This window comes from Petromyzon marinus, chromosome 83, assembly GCF_048934315.1.
Source record: "Petromyzon marinus isolate PM22_M1 ecotype Great Lakes invasive population chromosome 83, UKy_Petmar_22M1.pri1.0, whole genome shotgun sequence".
NCBI lineage: Eukaryota > Metazoa > Chordata > Hyperoartia > Petromyzontiformes > Petromyzontidae > Petromyzon > Petromyzon marinus.
In genome coordinates this window covers 2192595-2217594 of record NC_133748.1, presented here as the reverse complement: position 1 = coordinate 2217594, position 25000 = coordinate 2192595, and the positions used below count along the sequence as shown (strand labels likewise).

Genomic DNA, 25000 nt, shown 5'->3' with positions numbered 1-25000 from the left:
GTAACGTCCGCTGTGTCCTCTCGCTCGGTCACGCTCACGATCGCTCGCACGCTCGGTGACCCCCTACGATCGGTCGCTCGATTTGCTCACAGGCTCACTCACAGGCTCACTCACAGGCTGACTCACAGGCTCACTCACAGGCTCACTCACAGGCTGACTCACAGGCTGACTCACAGGCTCACTCACAGGCTCACTCACAGGCTCACTCACAGGCTGACTCACAGGCTCACTCACACCATAGCTCACTCGCTCAGTCACTCGTACGCTCATACTCTTACGTTCGCACAGACACACACTCTCACACACTCTCACACGATCACTCACACACTCACTCGTTCACTCACACGATCACTCACTCACACACTCACTCACACGCTAACATGATCACTCACACGCTCACTCACACGATCACTCACACACTCACTCACACGCTAACATGATCACTCACACGATCACTCACACACTCACTCACACGCTAACATGATCACTCACACGCTCACTCACACGATCACTCACTCGCTCACACACTCACTCACTCATATACTCACTCACTCATACACTCACTCATACACCCACTCGCTCACTCATACACTGGCTCACTCATACACTCACACACACACCCACACACTCATACACTCACACACTCATACACTCACTCACACACACACTCATACACACACACCCACACACTCATACACTCACTCACACAATCACTCTCACACCTTCATACTCTCACGCTCGCCCCACCCACACGCTCCACACTCGCTTTCCTCGAGAGCCGCGGGATGTCTAGCGAGCCGCTGGACCTTTAATGGTTTTTGTGGTTTAAAACAAATACGTAGATTTAAAAAATAAATCTATTAGATATACATATATATCTCTACCGGCTGTGGAGTCGTGTGACCTTCCATACACTACACTATACACTACCACCATGCACTACACTATACACTACCACCATACACTATACACTGCCACTATACACTGCCACCATACACTACACTATACACTACACTATACACTGCCACCATACACTACAACTATACACTACACTATACACTACCACCATACACTACACTATACACTACCACCATGCACTACACTATACACTACCACCATGCACTACACTATACACTACACTACACTACCACCATGCACTACACTATACACTACACTATACACTACCACCATGCACTACACTATACACTACCACCATGCACTACACTATACACTACCACCATACACTACACTATACACTACCACCATGCACTACACTATACACTACACTATACACTACCACCATGCACTACACTATACACTACCACCATACACTACTACCATACACTACAACTATACACTACACTATACACTACCACCATGCACTACAACTATACACTACACTATACACTACCACCATGCACTACACTATACACTGCCACCATGCACTACACTATACACTACACTATACACTACACTATACACTACCACCACACACTACACTATACACTACCACTATACACTGCCACCATGCACTACACTATACACTACACTATACACTACACTATACACTACCACTATACACTACACTATACACTACCACCATACACTACACTATACACTACCATCATGCACTATACACTACCACCATACACTACACTATACACTACCATCATGCACTACACTATACACTACCACCATACACTACACTATACACTACCACTATACACTACACTATACACTACCACCATACACTACACTATACACTACCACCATGCACTACACTATACACTACACTATACACTACCACCATGCACTACACTATACACTACCACCATGCACTACACTATACACTACCACCATACACTACACTATACACTACCACCATGCACTACACTATACACTACACTATACACTACCACCATGCACTACACTATACACTACCACCATACACTACTACCATACACTACAACTATACACTACACTATACACTACCACCATGCACTACAACTATACACTACACTATACACTACCACCATGCACTACACTATACACTGCCACCATGCACTACACTATACACTACACTATACACTACACTATACACTACCACCACACACTACACTATACACTACCACTATACACTGCCACCATGCACTACACTATACACTACACTATACACTACCACTATACACTACCACTATACACTACACTATACACTACCACCATACACTACACTATACACTACCATCATGCACTACACTATACACTACCACCATACACTACACTATACACTACCATCATGCACTACACTATACACTACACTATACACTACCACTATACACTACACTATACACTACACTATACACTACCATCATGCACTACACTATACACTACCACCATACACTACACTATACACTACCATCATGCACTACACTATACACTACCACCATACACTACACTATACACTACCATCATGCACTACACTATACACTACCACCATACACTACACTATACACTACCATCATGCACTACACTATACACTACCACCATACACTACACTATACACTACCACTATACACTACACTATACACTACACTATACACTACACTATACACTACCACCATGCACTACTCTATACACTAACACCATACACTACACTATACACTACACCATACACTACACTATACACTACACCATACACTATATACACTACACTATACACTACCACCATGCACTACACTATACACTACCACCATGCACTACACTTTACACTACCACCATACACTACACTATACACTACCACCATGCACTACACTATACACTACCACCATACACTACACTATACACTACCACCATGCACTACACTATACACTACCACCATACACTACACTATACACTACCATCATGCACTACACTATACACTACACTATACATTACCACCATGCACTACACTATACACTACCACCATGCAATACACTATACACTACCACCATGCACTACACTATACACTACCACCATGCACTACACTATACACTACACTATACACTACCACCATACACTACACTATACACTTCCCTTATACACTACACTATACACTACCACCATGCACTACACTATACACTACCACCATACACTACACTATACACTACCACCATGCACTACACTATACATTACCACCATGCACTACACTATATACTACACTACCACCATACACTACACTATACACTACCGCCATGCACTACACTATACATTACCACCATGCACTACCACCATGCACTACACTAGACACTACACTATACACTACCACCATACACTACACTATACACTACCACCATACACTACACTATACACTACCACCATGCACTACACTATACATTACCACCATGCACTACCACCATGCACTACACTACACTATACACTACCACCATACACTACACTATACACTACCACCATGCACTACACTATACACTACCACCACGCACTACACTATACACTACCACCATGCACTACACTATACACTACACTATACATTACCACCACACACTACACTATACACTACCACCATGCACTACACTATACACTACCACCATACACTACACTATACACTACCACCATGCACTACACTATACACTACACTATGCACTACCACCATACACTACACTATACACTACCACCATGCACTACACTATACACTACCACCACGCACTACACTATACACTACCACCATGCACTACACTATACACTACCACCATACACTACACTATACACTACCACTATACACTACACTATACACTACCACCATACACTACACTATACACTACCACCATACACTACACTATACACTACCACCATGCACTACACTATACACTACCACTATACACTACCACCATGCACTACATTACACGATAGACTACACCATGCACTACCACCATGTACTACACTATACAATACACTACCATTATAAACTACAACCATACACTACACTTTACAACTATACACTACCACCATGCACTACACCACACTATACAACTACACTACACGATAGACTACACTATACACTACCATCATACACGACACAATGTACTACACAATAGACTACACTATACACTACCACCATACACTACACAATTTACTACACTACCACAATGTAGTAGTGTATAGTGTAGTGCATCATAGTGTATAGTAGTGTATAGTGTAGTGTATAGTAGTGTCGTTCGGCTATGGTGTAGTGTGTAGCGTGATGTAGTGTGTAGTAGTGCTAATGTATAGTCTAGTATATAGCGTAGTGTATAGCAGCGTATGGTGTGGTGTTTAGGAAATGGGAGTCCAGTTTCACCGTGGAAATCTCCTTTACCGTGGCAGTGCATTTTACCGCGGAAAGTCCACCAGCATATGTTCACAACCTCTCCACCTTTCATCATGCTGAGTCGCAAATGTTTATGCTAATTCCTTTTGTCAAGGCACCTTAATTACTCTCACACAGCGTAAAGATCCGCGGTCTGAGCTTGGCTGTTTTTCACTCCAGCGCTGTCCTCGAGACAGCCTGGTCCCTTCACCTGATGAAGGGCCGCTTGTGTTGTGGCCGAAACGTCGCGATTTTTGTTTTATATTTTTTTTACACCTACGTGGTGACTTTACCGAATAGAACCAAAGAGGATGGTGATGGTGATGATGATGATTTGGCCACTACTGAAAATGTCCACACGGTATCTCTGATACCACCCACTTGGTGTGAGCTGCTATCACCACGTGACCAGGTTGCTGAACTAAAAATCTCCTTGCACCGCTAGTGCAGTGGTGGCCAATTTATAAGCTCTTGCCCTACTACCCCTCCACCACTCCCCTCACCACCACTCCCCACCACCACTCCTCCCCACCACTACCACCCCCACTACCCCCCCACCACTACTACCCCCACCACTCCCCACCACCACCCCTACCACCACCCCTACCACCACTACCATCATCACTACCCCCACCACCACTACCCCCACCACCACTACCATCATCACCCCCACCACCACTACCCCCACCACCACTACCACCACCACTCCCCACCACCACTCCCCCCACCACTCCTCACCACCACCACTACCACCACCACTCCCCACCACCACTCCCCCCACCACTCCTCACCACCACTCCCACCACCACCCCACTACCCCCCCACCACTCCCCACCACCACCACTACCATCATCACCACCACTACCACAACCACTACCCCCACCACCACTACCACAACCACTACCACCACCACTCCCCATCACCCCCACCACTACCACCACCACTCCCCCTACCACTCCCCACCACCACCCCTACCACCACTACCATCATCACCCCCACCACCAGCACCACCACTACCCCCACTACCACAACCACTACCACCACCACTCCCCACCACCACTACCCCCATCACCACCACCACCACTCCCCCCACCACTCCCCACTACCACCACCCCTACCACCACCACTCCCCACCACTCCCCACCACCACCACAACCCCCCACTACCCCCCACCCTGTCATCTGGTGCGGTGTGCAGCATGGCCGAGCAGACGGATGAGTGGCGGTGCCACCGGCGTCGTCGAGGCAGTGACGGTGGTGGTGGAGGTGGTGGTGGTGGTGGTGGTGATGGCGGTGGTGGTGGTGGTGATGGCGGTGGTGGTGGTGGTGATGGCGGTGGTGGTGATGGTGGTGGTGGTGATGGCGGTGGTGGTGATGGTGGTGGTGATGGCGGTGGAGGTGAGCCGCAGTCGCCAAAGCAGCAGCTGTCACGCCCGGCAGCCAAGGTGCTGGCCCTCATGAGGAGTCTCCAGCCCCTGCAGGGCCCCACGGCCACTAGGACCACGATGGGAGGTAGGTGGTGGTGGTGGTGGTGGAGGAGGTGGTGGTGGTGGAGGAGGAGGTGGTGGTGGTGGTGGAGGAGGTGGTGGTGGTGGTGGTGGTGGAGGAGGTGGTGGTGGTGGTGGTGGTGGTGGAGGTGGTGGTGGTGGAGGTGGTGATGGTGATGGTGGTGGAGGTGGTGGTGGTGGTGGAGGTGGTGATGGTGGTGGTGGTGGTGGTGGAGGAGGTGGTGGTGGTGGTGGAGGTGGTGATGGTGGTGGTGGAGGAGGTGGAGGAGGTGGTGGAGGTGGTGGTGGTGGTGGCGCAGGTGGTGGAGGTGGTGGAGTTGGTGGAGGTGAAGGTGGTGGTGGTGGTGGTGGAGGTGGTGGTAGTGGAGGTGGTGGTGGTGGTGGAGGTGGAGGTGGTGGTGGTGGTGGTGGAAGTACTGAGGGCAATCCAGAGTCTTTGAGACCAGGAAAGGCACCGGGCAAAGATGATCTCCCAAGCGAAGTGCTGAGGGAGGGTGGCGTTTGTGCACAGACTGCCCTATATGACATCATAACAACAGTCTGGACCACTGGACGGGTTCCGCAGGATTGGAAGGATGCCCTGGTGGTCCCCCTTTTTAAGAAGGGGGACCGCACAGACTGTAACAACTACAGGGACATCTCACTCCTCAGTGTGCCGGGAAAGGTCCTGGCAAGGATTATTCAACATCGCCTTGCCAGGCACGCTGAGGAGAGGCTTGCGGAGCCCCAATGCGGTTTCAGGAAAGGGCGGTCCTGCACAGATGCCATATTTTCTGTCCGTCTGCTACAGCAGAGGTGTAGAGAATTCCAGCAAGACCTACTTCTCTGCTTTATTGACCTGGCCAAGGCCTATGATACCATCAGTAGGCCTGGGCTCTGGGTTGTTCTTCGTGCTTTAGAAGTCCCTGACCCTCTGCTCAAGATCATTAAGGACCTTCATGATGGTGAGTGGGCCCGGGTAAAACTATGTGGCCGGGAGTCAGAGCCATTCCCTGTACACCTTGGGGTGCGACAGGGATGTCCTCTGGCTCCCACATTATTTAACATCTATTTCGACCATGTAGTTCGTGAAGCCTTCAATAGCTGCACCGGGGGAATTTCCATCTGATACAGATATAATGGGAGGCTGATCGATGCCCGGGTGCGGTCAAAGGATGGCTCCCTATTGCTCAACCACGTTATGTATGCTGATGGTTTGGTAATTGCTGCTCACTCAGAGGAGGAGTTGTAGGTGCTGCTGCTGAGACTGGAGCTTGCCACTAAGAGGTGGGGCCTTGCCATCAGCCCCACCAAAACTAAGCACCTGCCTGGGTATTTTTACCATCGGACACTCCACCCCCACAACTCTCAATCGGTGATGGGGCAGTTGTGGAGAGAGTGGAGAGTTTCCCATACCTGGGCAGTGTGCTCATGACCGGCTCCGGTTTAACAGCAGAGGTCTCACTCCGAATCAGTCGAGCGGCAATATCTTTTCATCGGTTGTGTAACGCTGTGTGGAAGCTACCTGGTCTGTCGCTCCGCACGAAGCTTCAGGTCTTCTCGGCCACAGTCATTCCCTCCCTTCTCTACGCTTGCGAAACGTGGACCCCCCTAATGGAACATCTTCGCCGGTTAGGAACATTTAGGCTGGCCTGCCTATGATCAATCCTGGGTTTAACCACCGTATGCTTAAACAGCTTTTGTTCGGCCGGATTAAGGGGGCATAACGGGCGCACCACGGGCTAGAGAAGAGATGGAGTGATGTGGTACAGGAGGACGTGGAGATGAGTGAACTTGCCGATGACTGGTACCAGCGGTGTCAAGATCGGCCTCTGTGGAGGAGGCTCGTGAAGGACGCTACTGGGCAGTTGGAGGCAGTCGCCCTCCAACAACAACGGAGGGCGGAGGAGCGACGCTCACAACAACGAGCGGAGCGCCGGTGGCTAAAGCACAGCAAGTTGGTACAGTAGGGGGCACAGGTGGTGCATCAGCCAGTCATCTCAGTCAGTCGACCCGTGGCACCTGCTGGGTCTGCCCCGTGACCTCCTGCCAGCGGGCGTTCGACACTTCACGTGGCCTCACGGTGCACATAGCCTGGCACAAGCGTCGTGGTGACGTCACTGCCACTTAGTGGCGAATGGCGGTTGTTGTTGTGTAGTAGTGTAGTGTATAGTAGTGTATAGTAGTGCAGTGTATAGTAGTGTATAGAAGTGCAGTGTATAGTAGTGTAGTGTATAGTAGTGTAGTGTATAGTAGTGTAGTGTATAGTAGTGTATAGTAATGTAGTGTATAGTAGTGTAGTGTATAGTAGTGTAGTGTGTAGTAGTTCAGTGTATAGTAGTTCAGTGTATAGTAGTGTAGTGTATAGTAGTGTAGTGTATAGTAGTGTAGTTTATAGTAGTGCAGTGTATAGTAGTGTAGTTTATAGTAGTGCAGTGTATAGTAGTGCAGTGTATAGTAGTGCAGTGTATAGTAGTGTAGTGTATAGTAGTGTAGTGTATAGTAGTGCAGTGTATAGTAGTGTAGTGTATAGTGTAGTGTATAGTGTAGTGTAGAGTATAGTAGTGTATAGTAGTGTAGTGTATAGTAGTGCAGTGTATAGTAGTGCAGTGTATAGTGTAGTGTGTAGTAGTGTATAGTAGTGTAGTGTTTAGTAGTGCAGTGTATAGTATTGTATAGTGTAGTGTATAGTAGTGTATAGTGTAGTGTAGAGTATAGTAGTGTCGTGTATAGTGTAGTGTATAGTAGTGCAGTGTATAGTAGTGTCGTGTATAGTGTAGTGTATAGTAGTGTAGTGTATAGTAGTGTAGTTTATAGTAGTGTAGTGTATAGTGTAGTGTATAGTAGTGTAGTGTATAGTAGTGTAGTGTATAGTAGTGCAGTGTATAGTAGTGCAGTGTATATTGTACAGAAGTGCAGTGTATAGTAGTGTATAGTGTAGTGTATAGTAGTGTAGTGTATAGTAGTGTAGTGTATTGTAGTGCAGTGTATAGTAGTGTATTGTAGTACAGTGTATAGTGTATTGTAGTACAGTGTATAGTGTATTGTAGTGCAGTGTATAGTGTATTGTAGTGCAGTGTATAGTGTATTGTAGTACAGTGTATAGTGTATTGTAGTGCAGTGTATAGTGTATTGTAGTGCAGTGTATAGTAGTGTATTGTAGTGCAGTGTATAGTGTATTGTAGTTCAGTGTATAGTGTATTGTAGTGCAGTGTATAGTGTATTGTAGTGCAGTGTATAGTGTATTGTAGTGCAGTGTATAGTGTATTGTAGTACAGTGTATAGTGTATTGTAGTGCAGTGTATAGTGTATTGTAGTGCAGTGTATAGTAGTGTATTGTAGTGCAGTGTATAGTGTATTGTAGTTCAGTGTATAGTGTATTGTAGTGCAGTGTATAGTGTATTGTAGTTCAGTGTATAGTGTATTGTAGTGCAGTGTATAGTGTATTGTAGTGCAGTGTATAGTGTATTGTAGTGCAGTGTATAGTGTATTGTAGTGCAGTGTATAGTGTATTGTAGTGCAGTGTATAGTGTATTGTAGTGCAGTGTATAGTGTATTGTAGTGCAGTGTATAGTGTATTGTAGTGCAGTGTATAGTGTATTGTAGTGCAGTGTATAGTGTATTGTAGTGCAGTGTCTAGTGTATTGTAGTGCAGTGTATAGTGTATTGTAGTTCAGTGTATAGTGTATTGTAGTTCAGTGTATAGTGTATTGTAGTGCAGTGTATAGTGTATTGTAGTGCAGTGTATAGTGTATTGTAGTGCAGTGTATAGTGTATTGTAGTGCAGTGTATAGTGTATTGTAGTGCAGTGTATAGTGTATTGTAGTGCAGTGTCTAGTGTATTGTAGTGCAGTGTATAGTGTATTGTAGTGCAGTGTATAGTGTATTGTAGTTCAGTGTTTAGTAGTGTATTGTAGTGCAGTGTATAGTGTATTGTAGTGCAGTGTATAGTGTATTGTAGCACAATGTATAGTAGTGTATTGTAGTGCAGTGTATAGTGTATTGTAGTGCAGTGTCTAGTGTATTGTAGTGCAGTGTATAGTGTATTGTAGTGCAGTGTATAGTGTATTGTAGTTCAGTGTATAGTAGTGTATTGTAGTGCAGTGTATAGTGTATTGTAGTTCAGTGTATAGTGTATTGTAGTGCAGTGTATAGTGTATTCTATAGTACCTTGTATCCACGTCCCTGCTTTGAAACTGGATGTGCACTTTTTATGGCTTTCAGATCAACGGGGAGAAGACGCAGCTGAGGAAGTAATACGGCATCCATCCCGGACCCCACCACCATCATCATCACCACCTTCATACAAACCCGTGAGTGTGTGTAGGTGTGTCTGTGTCTTTGTGAGTGTGTGTGTGTCTGTGTGTGTGTGTGTCTGTGTTTATAGATGTGTGTGTGTATAGATGTGTGTGTGTCTGTGTGTGTCTGTGTGTGTCTGTGTGTGTGTGTCTGTGTGTATAGATGTGTGTGTGTGTCTGTGTGTGTCTGTGTGTGTGTGTCTGTGTGTATAGATGTATGTGTGTCTGTGTGTGTGGGTGTGTGTGTGTAGGTGTGTCTGTGTCTTTGTGAGTGTGTGTGTGTATAGATGTGTGTGTGTGTGGGTGTGTGTGTGTATAGATGTGTGTGTGTCTCTGTGTGTGGGTGTGTGTGTGTAGGTGTGTCTTTGTGAGTGTGTGTGTATAGATGTGTGTGTGTGTGTCTGTGTGTATAGATGTGTGTGTGTGTGTGTCTGTGTGTGTCTGTGCGTGTGTGTCTGTGTGCATAGATGTGTGTGAGTCTGTGTGTGTGGGTATGTGTGTGTAGGTGTGTCTGTGTCTTTGTGTGTGAGTGTGTGTTTATAGATGTGTGTGTCTGTGTGTGTGTGTGTAGAGGTGTGTATGCCTTTGTGAGTGTTTGTGTGTCTATGTGTGTGTGTGTCTGTGTGTATAGATGTGTGTGTGTCTGTGTGTGTCTGTGCGTGTGTGTCTGTGTGTATAGATGTGTGTGTGTGTGTGTAGGTGTGTCTGTGTCTTTGTGAGTGTGTGTGTATAGATGTGTGTGTGTGTCTGTGTGTGGGTGTGTGTGTAGGTGTGTGTGTGTGTGTCTTTGTGACTGTTTGGGTCTATGTGTGTGTGTCTGTGTGTATAGATGTGTGTGTGTCTATGTGTGTGTATAGATGTGTGTGTGTGTCTTTGTAAGTGTGTATGTGTGTATAAATGTGTGTGTGTCTGTGTGTGTTGTGGGGAGCGATAGTGTAGTGGTTAGCGCTACGCTGCGCTATGAACCTGGCGACCCGGGTTCGATTCCCGCTCACGGCCAACACCAGTGACGATTATCTGAACCGGTCCCGGGCCTCCCCTAGGTCGACTCAGCCTCAAATGAGTACCTGGTGCGGTTTGTAAACATCGCCACTGGGGAGACAAAGGCGGTCGGGCGTGGTGCTGGCCACCCACCCCCTCGTGTACCGTTACCGGCCTTCATAGGTGCTCGCTAACAGCACTTGCCCCTACAGTCTGTTACAGGCTACACGGGGGATCTTTGGCTTTGTGTGTCTTGTGTGTACCGGTGGTGGTGGTACTGGTTATACCGGCGATGATCTCAGTGGTAACTGGTGATGATGGTAATTGTGGTGATGGTAGTGGTGGTTGTGATGATGGTGGTGGTGGTTGTGATGACAGCAGTGGTGGTGGTGGTGATAATGATGGTGGTGGTGATGGTAGTAGTAGTGGTGGTGGTGATGATGGTAGTGGTAGTGGTGATGGTGGTGATGATGGTAGTGGTGGTGGTGATGATGGTGGTGTGATGGTAGTGGTGGTGGTGATGATGGTAATGGTGGTGATGATGGTGGTAGTGGTGGTGATGGTAGTTGTGGTGGTGATGATGGTAGTGGTGGTGATGGTATTGGTGGTGATGATGATGGTAGTAGTGGTGGTGGTGTGATGGTACTGGTGGTGGTGATGGTAGTTGTGGTGGTGATGATGGTAGTGGTGGTGGTGATGATGGTAGTGGTGATGATGGTGGTAGTGGTGATGATGGTGGTAGTGGTGGTGGTGATGGTGGTGGTGGTGATGATGATGGTGGTGGTGATGATGGTGGTGGTGGTGGTGATGATGGTGGTGGTGATGATGATGGTGGTGGTGATGGTGGTGATGATGGTGGTGGTGATAGTGATGATGGTGGTGGTGATGATGGTACTGGTGGTGATGATGGTGGTGGTGGTGGTGATGATGGTAGTGGTGGTGATGATGGTAGTGGTGGTGGTGATGGTAGTGGTGGTGTGATGGTACTGATGGTGATGGTGGTGATGATGGTAGTAGTAGTGGTGGTGGTGATGATGGTGGTGATGGTGGTACTGATGGTGATGGTGGTGATGATGGTAGTGGTGGTGGTGATCGTAGTGGTGGCGTGATGGTACTGATGGTGGTGATGGTGGTGATGGTGGTAGTGGTGATGGTGGTGATGATGATGATGGTGATGATGATGATGGTGGTGGTGATGGTGGTGATGATGATGGTAGTAGTGATGGTGGTGATGATAGTGGTGGTGGTGGTGGTGATGATGATGGTAGTGGTGGTGGTGATGATGGTAGTGGTGATGGTGGTAGTGGTGGTGATGGTAGTAATGGTGGTGGTGATGATGGTGGTGATGGTAGTAGTGGTGGTGATGATGGTGGTGATGGTGGTGGTGATGATGATGGTGGTGATGATGATGGTAGTAGTGATGGTAGTGGTGGTGGTGGTGATGATGGTAGTGGTGGTGGTGATGGTAGTAGTGGTGGTGATGGTAGTAGTGGTGGTAATGGTGGTGGTGGTGGTGATGATGGTGGTGATGGTAGTAGTGGTGGTGATGATGGTGGTGGTGATGGTGGTGATGGTGGTGATGATGGTGGTGGTAGTGATGGTAGTGGTGGTGGTGGTGATGATGGTAGTGGTGGTGGTGATGGTAGTGGTGGTGATGGTACTGATGGTACTGATGGTGATGGTGATGATGATGGTAGTAGTAGTACTAGTGGTGGTGATGGTAGTAGTAGTGGTGGTGGTGGTGATGATGGTGGTGGTGATGGTACTGATGGTGATGGTGGCGATGATGGTAGTAGTAGTAGTGGTGGTGGTGGTGATGATGGTGATGATGGTAGTAGTGGTGGTGATGATGATGGTGATGATGGTGGTGATGATGATGATGGTGATGATGGTGGTGATGATGATGGTGGTGGTGATGGTGGTGATGATGATGGTAGTAGTGATGGTGGTGGTGATGGTGGTGGTGATGATGATAGTAGTAGTGGTGGTGATGGTGGTGGTGATGATGGTAGTAGTAGTGGTGGTAGTGGTGATGGCGATGATGGTGATAGTAGTAGTGGTGGTAGTGGTGATGGTGATGGTAGTGGTGATGGTGATGGTGGTGATGATGGTAGTAGTAGTAGTGGTGGTGGTGATGATGGTAGTAGTAGTGGTGGTGGTGGTGATGGTGGTGGTGGTGATGATGGTAGTAGCAGTGGTGGTGGTGATGGTAGTAGTAGTGGTGGTGATGGTGATGGTGATGATGGTGGTGATGATGATGGTGGTGATGATGATGGTGGTGGTGATGGTGGTGATGATGGTGGTGATGATGGTGGTGGTGGTGATGATGGTAGTGGTGATGGTGGTGGTGGTGATGGTGGTGGTGATGGTGGTGGTGGTGATGATGATGGTGGTGGTGATGATGGTAGTAGTAGTGGTGGTGATGGTGATGGTGGTGATGATGATAATGGTGGTGATGATGATGATGGTGGTGATGATGATGGTGGTGGTGATGGTGGTGATGATGGTGGTGATGATGGTGGTGGTGGTGATGATGGTAGTGGTGATGGTGGTGGTGGTGATGGTGGTGGTGGTGATGGTGGTGGTGGTGATGATGATGGTGGTGGTGATGAAGGTAGTAGTAGTGGTGGTGATGGCGATGGTGGTGATGATGATAATGGTGGTGATGATGATGATGGTGGTGATGATGATGGTGGTGGTGATGGTGGTGATGATGGTGGTGATGATGGTGGTGGTGGTGATGATGGTAGTGGTGGTGGTGGTGATGGTGGTGGTGGTGATGATGATGGTGGTGGTGATGATGGTAGTAGTAGTGGTGGTAGTGGTGATGGCGATAGTGGTGATGGTGGTTCCCACATTGAACCTCGTGACCTCTCTGCAAGATCGCGGTTAGCGCCACCTGCCGACCACGAGTGGTGGTGCCTGGAAGAGGCGGAGTGACCGGAGGAGGTGGAGGAAGAGGAGGAGATGGAGGAAGAGGTGGAGGAAGAGGAGGAGGAGGCGGAGTGACCGGAGGAGGTGGAGGAAGAGGAGGAGGAGATGGAGGAAGAGGAGGCGGAGATGGAGGAAGAGGTGGAGGAAGAGGTGGAGGAGGAGGAGCGGTGCCCGTGGGAGTGCCAGGAGCGGTGCCCGTGGGAGTGCCAGGAGGAGGTGGAGGAAGAGGTGGAGGAGGAGGTGGAGGAGGAGGTGGAGGAGGAGGAGATGGAGGAAGAGGTGGAGGAAGAGGTGGAGGAGCGGTGCCCGTGGGAGTGCCGGGAGGAGGAGGAGCGGTGACCTCGGTGCTGGAGCTGTCCGTGGAGGGCCGTGCCAGCCTCCTGCGAGCGGTTGGGCGAGCGTCTCACGTGGGCATGGTGCCCGTGGTGAGAGACGGGGGAGCCAGCCACGTGGTCATGGTGCCCGTGGTGAGAGACGGGGGAGCGTCTCACAGTGGTCATGGTGACCGTGGTGAGAGACGGGGGAGCGTCTCACAGTGGTCATGGTGCCCGTGGTGAGAGACGGGGGAGCGTCTCACGTGGTCATGGTGCCCGTGGTGAGAGACGGGGGAGCGTCTCACAGTGGTCATGGTGCCCGTGGTGAGAGACGGGGGAGCGTCTCACAGTGGTCATGGTGCCCGTGGTGAGAGACGGGGGAGCGTCTCATAGTGGTCATGGTGCCCGTGGTGAGAGACGGGGGAGCGTCTCACGTGGTCATGGTGCCCGTGGTGAGAGACGGGGGAGCGTCTCACGTGGTCATGGTGCCCGTGGTGAGAGACGGGGGAGCGTCTCACAGTGGTCATGGTGCCCGTGGTGAGAGACGGGGGAGCGTCTCACAGTGGTCATGGTGCCCGTGGTGAGAGACGGGGGAGCGTCTCACAGTGGTCATGGTGCCCGTGGTGAGAGACGGGGGAGCGTCTCACGTGGTCATGGTGCCCGTGGTGAGAGACGGGGGAGCGTCTCACAGTGGTCATGGTGCCCGTGGTGAGAGACGGGGGAGCGTCTCACAGTGGTCATGGTGCCCGTGGTGAGAGACGGGGGAGCGTCTCACAGTGGTCATGGTGCCCGTGGTGAGAGACGGGGGGAGCGTCTCACGTGGTCATGGTGCCCGTGGTGAGAGACGGGGGAGCGTCTCACAGTGGTCATGGTGCCCGTGGTGAGAGACGGGGGAGCGTCTCACAGTGGTCGTGGTGCCCGTGGTGAGAGACGGGGGAGCGTCTCACAGTAGTCATGGTGCCCGTGGTGAGAGACGGGGGAGCGTCTCACAGTGGTCGTGGTGCCCGTGGTGAGAGACGGGGGAGCGTCTCACAGTGGTCATGGTGCCCGTGGTGAGAGACGGGGGAGCGTCTCACAGTGGTCATGGTGCCCGTGGTGAGAGACGGGGGAGCGTCTCACAGTGGTCATGGTGCCCGTGGTGAGAGACGGGGGAGCGTCTCACAGTGGTCATGGTGCCCGTGGTGAGAGACGGGGGAGCGTCTCACAGTGGTCATGGTGCCCGTGGTGAGAGACGGGGGAGCGTCCCACGTAGTCATGGTGCCCGTGGTGAGAGACGGGGGAGCGTCCCACGTGGTCATGGTGCCCGTGGTGAGAGACGGGGGAGCGTCTCACAGTGGGCATGGTGCCCGTGGTGAGAGACGGGGGAGCGTCTCACAGTGGTCATGGTGCCCGTGGTGAGAGACGGGGGAGCGTCTCACAGTGGGCATGGTGCCCGTGGTGAGAGACGGGGGAGCGTCTCACAGTGGTCATGGTGCCCGTGGTGAGAGACGGGGGAGCGTCTCACAGTGGTCGTGGTGCCCGTGGTGAGAGACGGGGGGAGCGTCTCACAGTGGTCATGGTGCCCGTGGTGAGAGACGGGGGAGCGTCTCACAGTGGTCATGGTGCCCGTGGTGAGAGACGGGGGAGCGTCTCACGTGGTCGTGGTGCCCGTGGTGAGAGACGGGGGAGCGTCTCACGTGGTCGTGGTGCCCGTGGTGAGAGACGGGGGAGCGTCTCACGTGGGCATGGTGCCCGTGGTGAGAGACGGGGGAGCGTCTCACGTGGTCATGGTGCCCGTGGTGAGAGACGGGGGAGCGTCTCACGTGGGCATGGTACCCGTGGTGAGAGACGGGGGAGCGTCTCACGTGGTCATGGTACCCGTGGTGAGAGACGGGGGAGCGTCTCACAGTGGTCATGGTGCCCGTGGTGAGAGACGGGGGAGCGTCTCACAGTGGTCATGGTGCCCGTGGTGAGAGACGGGGGAGCGTCTCACAGTGGTCATGGTGCCCGTGGTGAGAGACGGGGGAGGGTCTCACAGTGGTCATGGTGCCCGTGGTGAGAGACGAGGGAGCGTCTCACAGTGGTCATGGTGCCCCTGGTGAGAGACGGGGGAGCGTCTCACAGTGGTCATGGTGCCCGTGGTGAGAGACGGGGGAGCGTCTCACGTGGGCGTGGTGCCCGTGGTGAGAGACGGGGGAGGGTCTCACAGTGGTCATGGTGCCCGTGGTGAGAGACGGGGGAGCGTCTCACAGTGGTCATGGTGACCGTGGTGAGAGACGGGGGAGCGTCTCACAGTGGTCATGGTGCCCGTGGTGAGAGACGGGGGAGCGTCTCACGTGGGCATGGTGCCCGTGGTGAGAGACGGGGGAGCGTCTCACGTGGGCATGGTGCCCGTGGTGAGAGACGGGGGAGCGTCTCACAGTAGTCATGGTGCCCGTGGTGAGAGACGGGGGAGCGTCTCACAGTAGTCATGGTGCCCGTGGTGAGAGACGGGGGAGCGTCTCACAGTAGTCATGGTGCCCGTGGTGAGAGACGGGGGAGCGTCTCACAGTGGGCATGGTGCCCGTGGTGAGAGACGGGGGAGCGTCCCACGTGGTCATGGTGCCCGTGGTGAGAGACGGGGGAGCGTCTCACAGTGGACATGGTGCCCGTGGTGAGAGACGGGGGAGCGTCTCACAGTGGTCATGGTGCCCGTGGTGAGAGACGGGGGAGCGTCTCACAGTGGTCATGGTGCCCGTGGTGAGAGACGGGGGAGCGTCTCACGTGGTCATGGTGCCCGTGGTGAGAGACGGGGGAGCGTCTCACGTAGTAATGGTGCCCGTGGTGAGAGACGGGGGAGCGTCCCACGTGGTCATGGTGCCCGTGGTGAGAGACGGGGGAGCGTCTCACAGTGGTCATGGTGCCCGTGGTGAGAGACGGGGGAGCCAGCCACGTGGTCATGGTGCCCGTGGTGAGAGACGGGGGAGCGTCTCACAGTGGTCATGGTGCCCGTGGTGAGAGACGGGGGAGCGTCTCACAGTGGTCATGGTGCCCGTGGTGAGAGACGGGGGAGCGTCTCACAGTGGTCGTGGTGCCCGTGGTGAGAGACGGGGGAGCCAGCCACGTGGTCATGGTGCCCGTGGTGAGAGACGGGGGAGCGTCTCACAGTGGTCATGGTGCCCGTGGTGAGAGACGGGGGAGCGTCTCACGTGGTCATGGTGCCCGTGGTGAGAGACGGGGGAGGGTCTCACGTGGGCATGGTGCCCGTGGTGAGAGACGGGGGAGGGTCTCACGTGGGCATGGTGCCCGTGGTGAGAGACGGGGGAGCGTCTCACAGTGGTCATGGTGCCCGTGGTGAGAGACGGGGGAGCGTCTCACAGTGGTCATGGTGCCCCTGGTGAGAGACGGGGGAGCGTCTCACAGTGGTCATGGTGCCCGTGGTGAGAGACGGGGGAGCGTCTCACAGTGGTCATGGTGCCCGTGGTGAGAGACGGGGGAGCGTCTCACGTGGGCATGGTGCCCGTGGTGAGAGACGGGGGAGCGTCTCACGTGGGCATGGTGCCCGTGGTGAGAGACGGGGGAGCGTCTCACAGTGGTCATGGTGCCCGTGGTGAGAGACGGGGGAGCGTCTCACAGTGGTCATGGTGCCCGTGGTGAGAGATGGGGGAGCGTCTCACAGTGGTCATGGTGCCCGTGGTGAGAGACGGGGGAGCGTCTCACAGTGGGCATGGTGCCCGTGGTGAGAGACGGGGGAGCGTCTCACAGTGGTCATGGTGCCCGTGGTGAGAGACGGGGGAGCGTCCCACGTGGGCATGGTGCCCGTGGTGAGAGACGGGGGAGCGTCTCACAGTGGGCATGGTGCCCGTGGTGAGAGACGGGGGAGCGTCTCACGTGGGCATGGTGCCCGTGGTGAGAGACGGGGGAGCGTCTCACGTGGTCATGGTGCCCGTGGTGAGAGACGGGGGAGCGTCTCACAGTGGTCATGGTGCCCGTGGTGAGAGACGGGGGAGCGTCTCACAGTGGGCATGGTGCCCGTGGTGAGAGACGGGGGAGCGTCTCACAGTGGTCATGGTGCCCGTGGTGAGAGACGGGGGAGCGTCTCACAGTGGTCGTGGTGCCCGTGGTGAGAGACGGGGGAGCGTCTCACAGTGGTCATGGTGCCCGTGGTGAGAGACGGGGGAGCGTCTCACAGTGGTCATGGTGCCCGTGGTGAGAGACGGGGGAGCGTCTCACAGTGGGCATGGTGCCCATGGTGAGAGACGGGGGAGGGTCTTACAGTGGTCATGGTGCACGTGGTGAGAGACGGGGGAGCGTCTCACAGTGGTCATGGTGCCCGTGGTGAGAGACGGGGGAGCGAGCCACCTGGGCATGGTGCCCGTGGTGAGAGACGGGGGAGCGTCCCACGTGGTCATGGTGCCCGTGGTGAGAGACGGGGGAGCGAGGCACCTGGGCATGGTGCCCGTGCAGGGCGACTCCTACGCCCTGCCACTGACCAAAGTCGGCGGTGCAACACGCGCACGCACAGAGACACAGGCAAAGGTCCCCCAGGTAGCCTCTAGCAGGGATGTAGGGGCAAGTGCTGAGACACAGACGAAGGTCCCCCAGGTGGCCTCCAGCAGGGATGTAGGGGCAAGTGCTGAGACACAGACAAAGCTCCCCCAGGTAGCCTCTAGCAGGGTTGTAGGGGCAAGTGCTGAGACACAGGCAAAGGTCCCCCAGGTAGCCTCCAGCAGGGCTGTAGGGGCAAGTGCTGAGACACAGACAAAGCTCCCCCAGGTAGCCTCTAGCAGGGCTGTAGGGGCAAGTGATGAGACAGACAAAGCTCCCCCAGGTAGTCTCCAGCAGGGCTGTAGGGGCAAGTGCTGAGACACAGACAAAGATCCCCCGTGTAGCCTCTAGCAGGGCTGTAGGGGCAAGTGCTGAGACACGGACAAAGCTCCCCCAGGTAGCCTCTACCAGGGCTGTAGGGGCAAGTGCTGAGACACAGACAAAGCTCCCCCAGGTAGCCTCTAGCAGGGCTGTAGGGGCAAGTGCTTGTTCGAAGCAGCGAGTAGCAGCACCTATGAAGGCTACCTGGTTGGACTTTTGTCTGCGTCTACTCGCCACTACTAACAGCACTTGCCCCTACAGTCGTGTTAGAGGCTACCTGGGGGATCTTTGTCTTTCCACAGGACTACCATTGGCCAAGTTCATCGGGCGTGATGCTGTTGCTGAGCGGTGGTGGTGGTTGTTGTGGTGGTGGTGGATGTGGTGATGGTGGTTGTGGTGGAGGTGATTGTTCTGGTGGTGGTGGTGATGGTAGTGGTAGTGGTGGTAGTGGTCTTGGTTGTGGTGGTGGTGGTGATGGTAGTGGTTGTGGTGGAGGTGTTAGTGGTGGAGGTGTTAGTGGTGGAGGTGATTGTGGTGGTGGTGGTGGTGATGGTAGTGGTGGTGGTAGTGGTCTAAGTTGTGGTGGTGGTGATGGTAGTGGTGGTGGTAGTGGTCTTGGTTGTGGTGGAGGTTGTGATGGTAGTGGTTGTGGTGATGGTGATGGTAGTGGTTGTGGTGGTGGTGATGGTAGTGGTTATGGTGGAGGTGGTGGTGGTTGTGGTGGTAGTGGTGGTTGTGGTGGTGATGGTAGTGGTTGTGGTGGTTGTGGTGGAGGTTGTGGTGGTGGTGGTTGTGGTGGTAGTGGTTGTGGTGGTGCTGTGACCTGGTCTCGTGGTCCGTACTTGCTACCGCTGGGACAGCTCATGGAGGAGTCCACGCACGCGTTTGTAGGGTCAGTGACGTACACAGACACACACACATAGACACACACACACATAGACACACACACACACATAGACACACACACATACATAGACACACACACATACATAGACACACACACATACATAGACATACATACATAGACACACACACATACATAGACACACACACACATACATAGACACACACACACATACATAGACACACACATACATAGACAGACACACACATAGACACACACCCACATACATAGACATATATACATACACATACATAGACACACACATACATAGACACACACCCACATACATAGACACATACACACATATACATAGACACACACATACATAGACACACACACACATAGACACACACATACATAGACACACACATACATAGACACACACACATACATAGACACACACATACTCAGACACATACACAGACACACACGCACATACATAGACACACACACATACATAGACACACACACACATACATCGACACACACATACATAGACACACACACAGACACACACACACATACATAGACATACACATACATAGACACACACACATACATAGACACACACACATACATAGACACACACACATACATAGACACACACACACATAGACACACACACAGACACACATACATAGACACACACATACACAGACACACATACATAGACACACACACACATAGACACACACACACATAGACACACACATACATAGACACACACACAGACATAGACACACACACATACACACATACATAGACACACACAGACATACACACACACATACATAGACACACATACATACACACACACATACATAGACACACACAACAATAACAACCGCCATTCGCCACTAAGTGGCGGTGACGTCACCACGACGCTTGTGCCAGGCCATGTGCACCTTGAGGCCACGTGAAGTGTCGAACGCCCGCTGGCAGGAGGTCACGGGGCAGACCCAGGTGCCACGGGTCGACTGACTGAGATGACTGGCTGATGCACCAACTGTGCCCCCTACTGTGCCAACCTGCTGTGCTTTAGCCACCCGGCGCTCCGCTCGTTGTTGTGAGCGTCGCTCCTCCGCCCTCCGTTGTTGTTGGAGGGCGACTGCCTCCAACTGCCCAGTAGCATCCTTCACGAGCCTCCTCCACAGAGGCCGATCTTGACACCGCTGGTACCAGTCATCGGCATGTCCATTCAGCTCCACGTCCTCCTGTACCACATCACTCCATCTCTTCTCTAGCCCATGCCGCGCCCGCTTAGCCCCCTCAATCCGGCCGAACAAAAGCTGTTTCGGCATGCGGTGGCTGGGCATGCGGGCTACATGACCCAGCCATCGCAGCCTTCCCCGCCAGAGGAGCTCACCGATGGGACCTTGCCCAGATCTTTCAAGGATTTGTGAGCTCCTCACACAATCCAGTCTGGTTAAACCCAGGATGGATCGTAGGCAGGCCAGCCTAAATGTTTCTAACCGGCGAAGATGTTCCATTAGGGGGGTCCACGTTTCGCAAGCGTAGAGAAGGGAGAGAATGACCGTGGCCGAGAAGACCTGAAGCTTAGTGCGGAGCGACAGACCAGGTAGCTCCCACACAGCGTTACGCAACCGATGAAAAGATATTGCCGCTCGACTGATTCGGAGTGAAACCTCTGCTGTTAAACTGGAGCCGGTCATAAGCACACTGCCCAGGTATGGGAAACTCTCCACTCTCTCCACAACTGCCCCATCACCGATTGGGAGTTGTGGGGGTGGAGTGTCTGATGGTACAACATACCCAGGCAGGTGCTTAGTTTTGGTGGGGCTGATGGTAAGGCCGCACCTCTTAGTGGCATGCTCCAGTCTCAGCAGCAGCGTCTCCAACTCCTCCTCTGACTGAGCAGCTATTACCAAATCATCAGCATACATAACGTGGTTGAGCAATAGGGAGCCATCCCTTGACCGCACCCGGGCGTCGATCAGCCTCCCATTATATCTGTACCATATGGAGATTCCCCCGGTACAGCTATTGAAGGCTTCACGAACTATGTGGTCAAAATAGATGTTAAATAATGTGGGAGCCAGAGGACATCCCTGTCGCACCCCAAGGTGTACAGGGAATGGCTCCGACTCCCGGCCACGTAGTTTTACCCGGGCCCGCTCACCATCATGAAGGTCCTTAATGATCGTGAGCAGAGGGTCAGGTACTCCAAAAGCACGAAGAACAACCCAGAGCCCAGGCCTACTGATGGTGGTGCATCAGCCAGTCATCTCAGTCAGTTGACCCGTGGCACCTGGGTCTGCCCTGTGACCTCCTGCCAGCGGGCGTTCGACACTTCACGTGGCCTCAGGGTGCACATAGCCTGGCACAAGCGTCGTGGTGACGTCACCGCCACTTAGTGGCGAATGGCGGTTGTTGTTGTGTATGTGTGTATGTGTGTATCTGTGTGTATGTGTGTATGTATGTATGTGTGTATCTGTGTGTCTGTGTGTGTCTGTATGTGTGTGTGTGTCTGTATGTGTGTGTATGTCTGTGCGTGTGCGTGTGTGTATGTCTGTGTGTGTGTATGTGTGTGTGTATGTCTGTGTGTGTATGTCTGTGTGTGTATGTCTGTGTGTGTATGTCTGTGTGTATGTGTGTGTATGTATGTGTGTCTGTGTGTGTATGTGTGTGTGTCTGTATGTGTGTGTGTCTGTATGTGTGTGTGTCTGTATGTGTGTGTGTCTGTATGTGTGCGTGTGTGTGTATGTGTGTGTGTATGTGTGTATGTGTGTGTGTATGTGTGTGTGTGTATGTGTGTGTGTGTATCTGCGTGTATGTGTGTGTGTATGTGTGTGTCTGTGTGTGTATCTGTATGTATGTATGTGTGTCTGTGTGTGTCTGTATGTGTGTGTCTGTGTGTGTGTGTGTCTGTATGTGTGTGTGTGTATCTGTGTGTGTGTGTGTCTGTATGTCTGTGTGTGTCTATGTCTGTATGTATGTGTGTATGTATGTGTATGTGTCTGTGTGTGTATGTCTGTGTCTGTATGTATGTGTGTGTGTGTCTGTGTGTGTGTGTATCTGTGTGTGTCTGTATGTGTGTGTGTCTGTGTGTGTGTGTGTCTGTGTGTGTATCTGTATGTATGTATGTATCTGTCTGTGTGTGTGTCTGTGTGTGTGTGTGCGCGTCGCCAGGTCGCTGCTGAGCACGGCTCTGCGTCACCGCAACGTGTGGTGCGTCAAGTCTCAGGAGCTCATCAAGACGGCGATCTTCCACCAGCAGCACCACCACCACCAGCACCACCAGCAGCACCAGCACCAGCAGCCAACGCTGGCGTGGACAAACGGTGCGTGCTCTGGAGAGTTCGTCAGAAATTATTTCTCGATAGAGACCCGCACGTGATCCACCCTAACGGGTTTTTAAATTTTAGTTTTTTTTAAAATGTGTTCCACTCTTTGGTTCTTTCGGTAAAGTCACGTAGAAATAAATTACGTGAAATAATTTAACTTGAATCATTTAATTTAATTTCTTTGGATGAAATTGAATGAAATATAATTTACTGAAATAATTTGATTTAAATAATTGAATATAATTTCTTTAAATGAAATTAAATGAAATAATTTACTTTAATTTCTCTCTCCGTGACTTTAACGAAATTTACTGAAATAATTTGATTTAAATAATTGAATATAATTTCTTTAAATGAAATTAAATAATTTAATTTCTCTCTCCGTGACTTTAACGAAATTTACTGAAATTATTTGATTTAAATAATTTAATTTAATTTCTTTAAATGAAATTAAATGAAATAATTTAATTTAAATAATTTTATTTAATTTCTTTAAATGAAATTAAATGAAATAATTTAATTTGAACAATTTAATTTCTTTAAATGAAATTAAATGAAATATTTTAATTTAATTTATTTAAATGAAATTAAATGAAATAATTAAATTTGAATAATTTAATTTAATTTCTCGTTCCGTGACTTTAACGAAATTTTTTGAAATAATTAAATTTAAATAATTTAATTTAATTTCTTTAAATGAAATTAAATGAAATAATGTAATTTAAATAATGTAGTAGTGTAGTAGTAGCTACACTACTACATATGTAGTAGTAGCTACATATGTAGTGGTAGCTACTACTACATATGTAGTAGTAATAACATATGAGTAGTGTAGTAGAAGCTACACTACTACATATGTAGTAGTAGCTACACTACTACATATGTAGTAGTAGCTACACTACTACATATGTAGTAGTAGCTACACTACTACATATGTAGTAGTAGCTACTACTACAGCACTTGCCCCTGCGGCCCTGCCAGAGGCTACCTGGGGGACCTTTGCCTGCGTGTGCTGGCTAACAGCACTTGCCCCTTGCGGCCCTGCCAGAGGCTACCTGGGGGACCTTTGTCTGTGTGTGCTGGCTAACAGCACTTGCCCCTGCATCCCTGCCAGAGGCTAACCTGGGGGACCTTTGTCTGCATGTGCTGGCTAACAGCACTTGCCCCTGCGGCCCTGCTAGAGGCTACCTGGGGGATCTTTGTCTGTGTCTCAGCACTTTCCCCCTACAGCCCTGCTAGAAGCTACCTGGGGGACCTTTGTCTGTGTCTCAGCACTTGCCCCCTACAGCCCTGCTAGAAGCTACCTGGGGGATCTTTGTCTGTGTCTCAGCACTTGCCCCTACAGCCCGTGCTAGAGGCTACCTGGGGGAGCTTTGTCTGTGTATCAGCACTTGCCCCCTACAGCCCTGCTAGAAGCTACCTGGGGGAGCTTTGTCTGTGTCTCAGCACTTGCCCCTGCAGCCCTGCTAGAGGCTACCTGGGGGACCTTTGTGTGTGTCTCAGCACTTGCCCCCTACAGCCCTGCTAGAAGCTACCTGGGGAAGCTTTGTCTGTGTCTCAGCACTTGCCCCTGCAGTCCTGCTAGAGGCTACCTGGGGGAGCTTTGTCT

At 51.4% G+C, this 25000-nt stretch overlaps 1 protein-coding gene and 1 long non-coding RNA gene across 2 annotated transcripts in view; both read left to right on the top strand.

The window, feature by feature from the left end:
• The first annotated feature begins 5656 nt into the window (after positions 1-5656).
• LOC116957713 (uncharacterized) lies at positions 5657-14261 on the top strand. The gene is made up of 3 exons (XR_012931286.1): positions 5657-5853; positions 10053-10141; positions 13990-14261. It is a non-coding gene; the product is annotated as an uncharacterized LOC116957713 (long non-coding RNA).
• Positions 14262-14335: 74 nt separating this feature from the next.
• LOC116957718 (DNA polymerase nu) overlaps positions 14336-25000 on the top strand; it is a 99075-nt gene continuing 88410 nt past the window's right edge. The window contains exons 1-3 of the mRNA XM_032980039.2: positions 14336-14466; positions 19485-20074; positions 23237-23388. Of these exons, the coding sequence (XP_032835930.2) occupies positions 14455-14466; positions 19485-20074; positions 23237-23388 (754 nt within the window). The 5' untranslated portion in view covers positions 14336-14454. The remainder of the gene's footprint in view (positions 14467-19484; positions 20075-23236; positions 23389-25000) is intronic.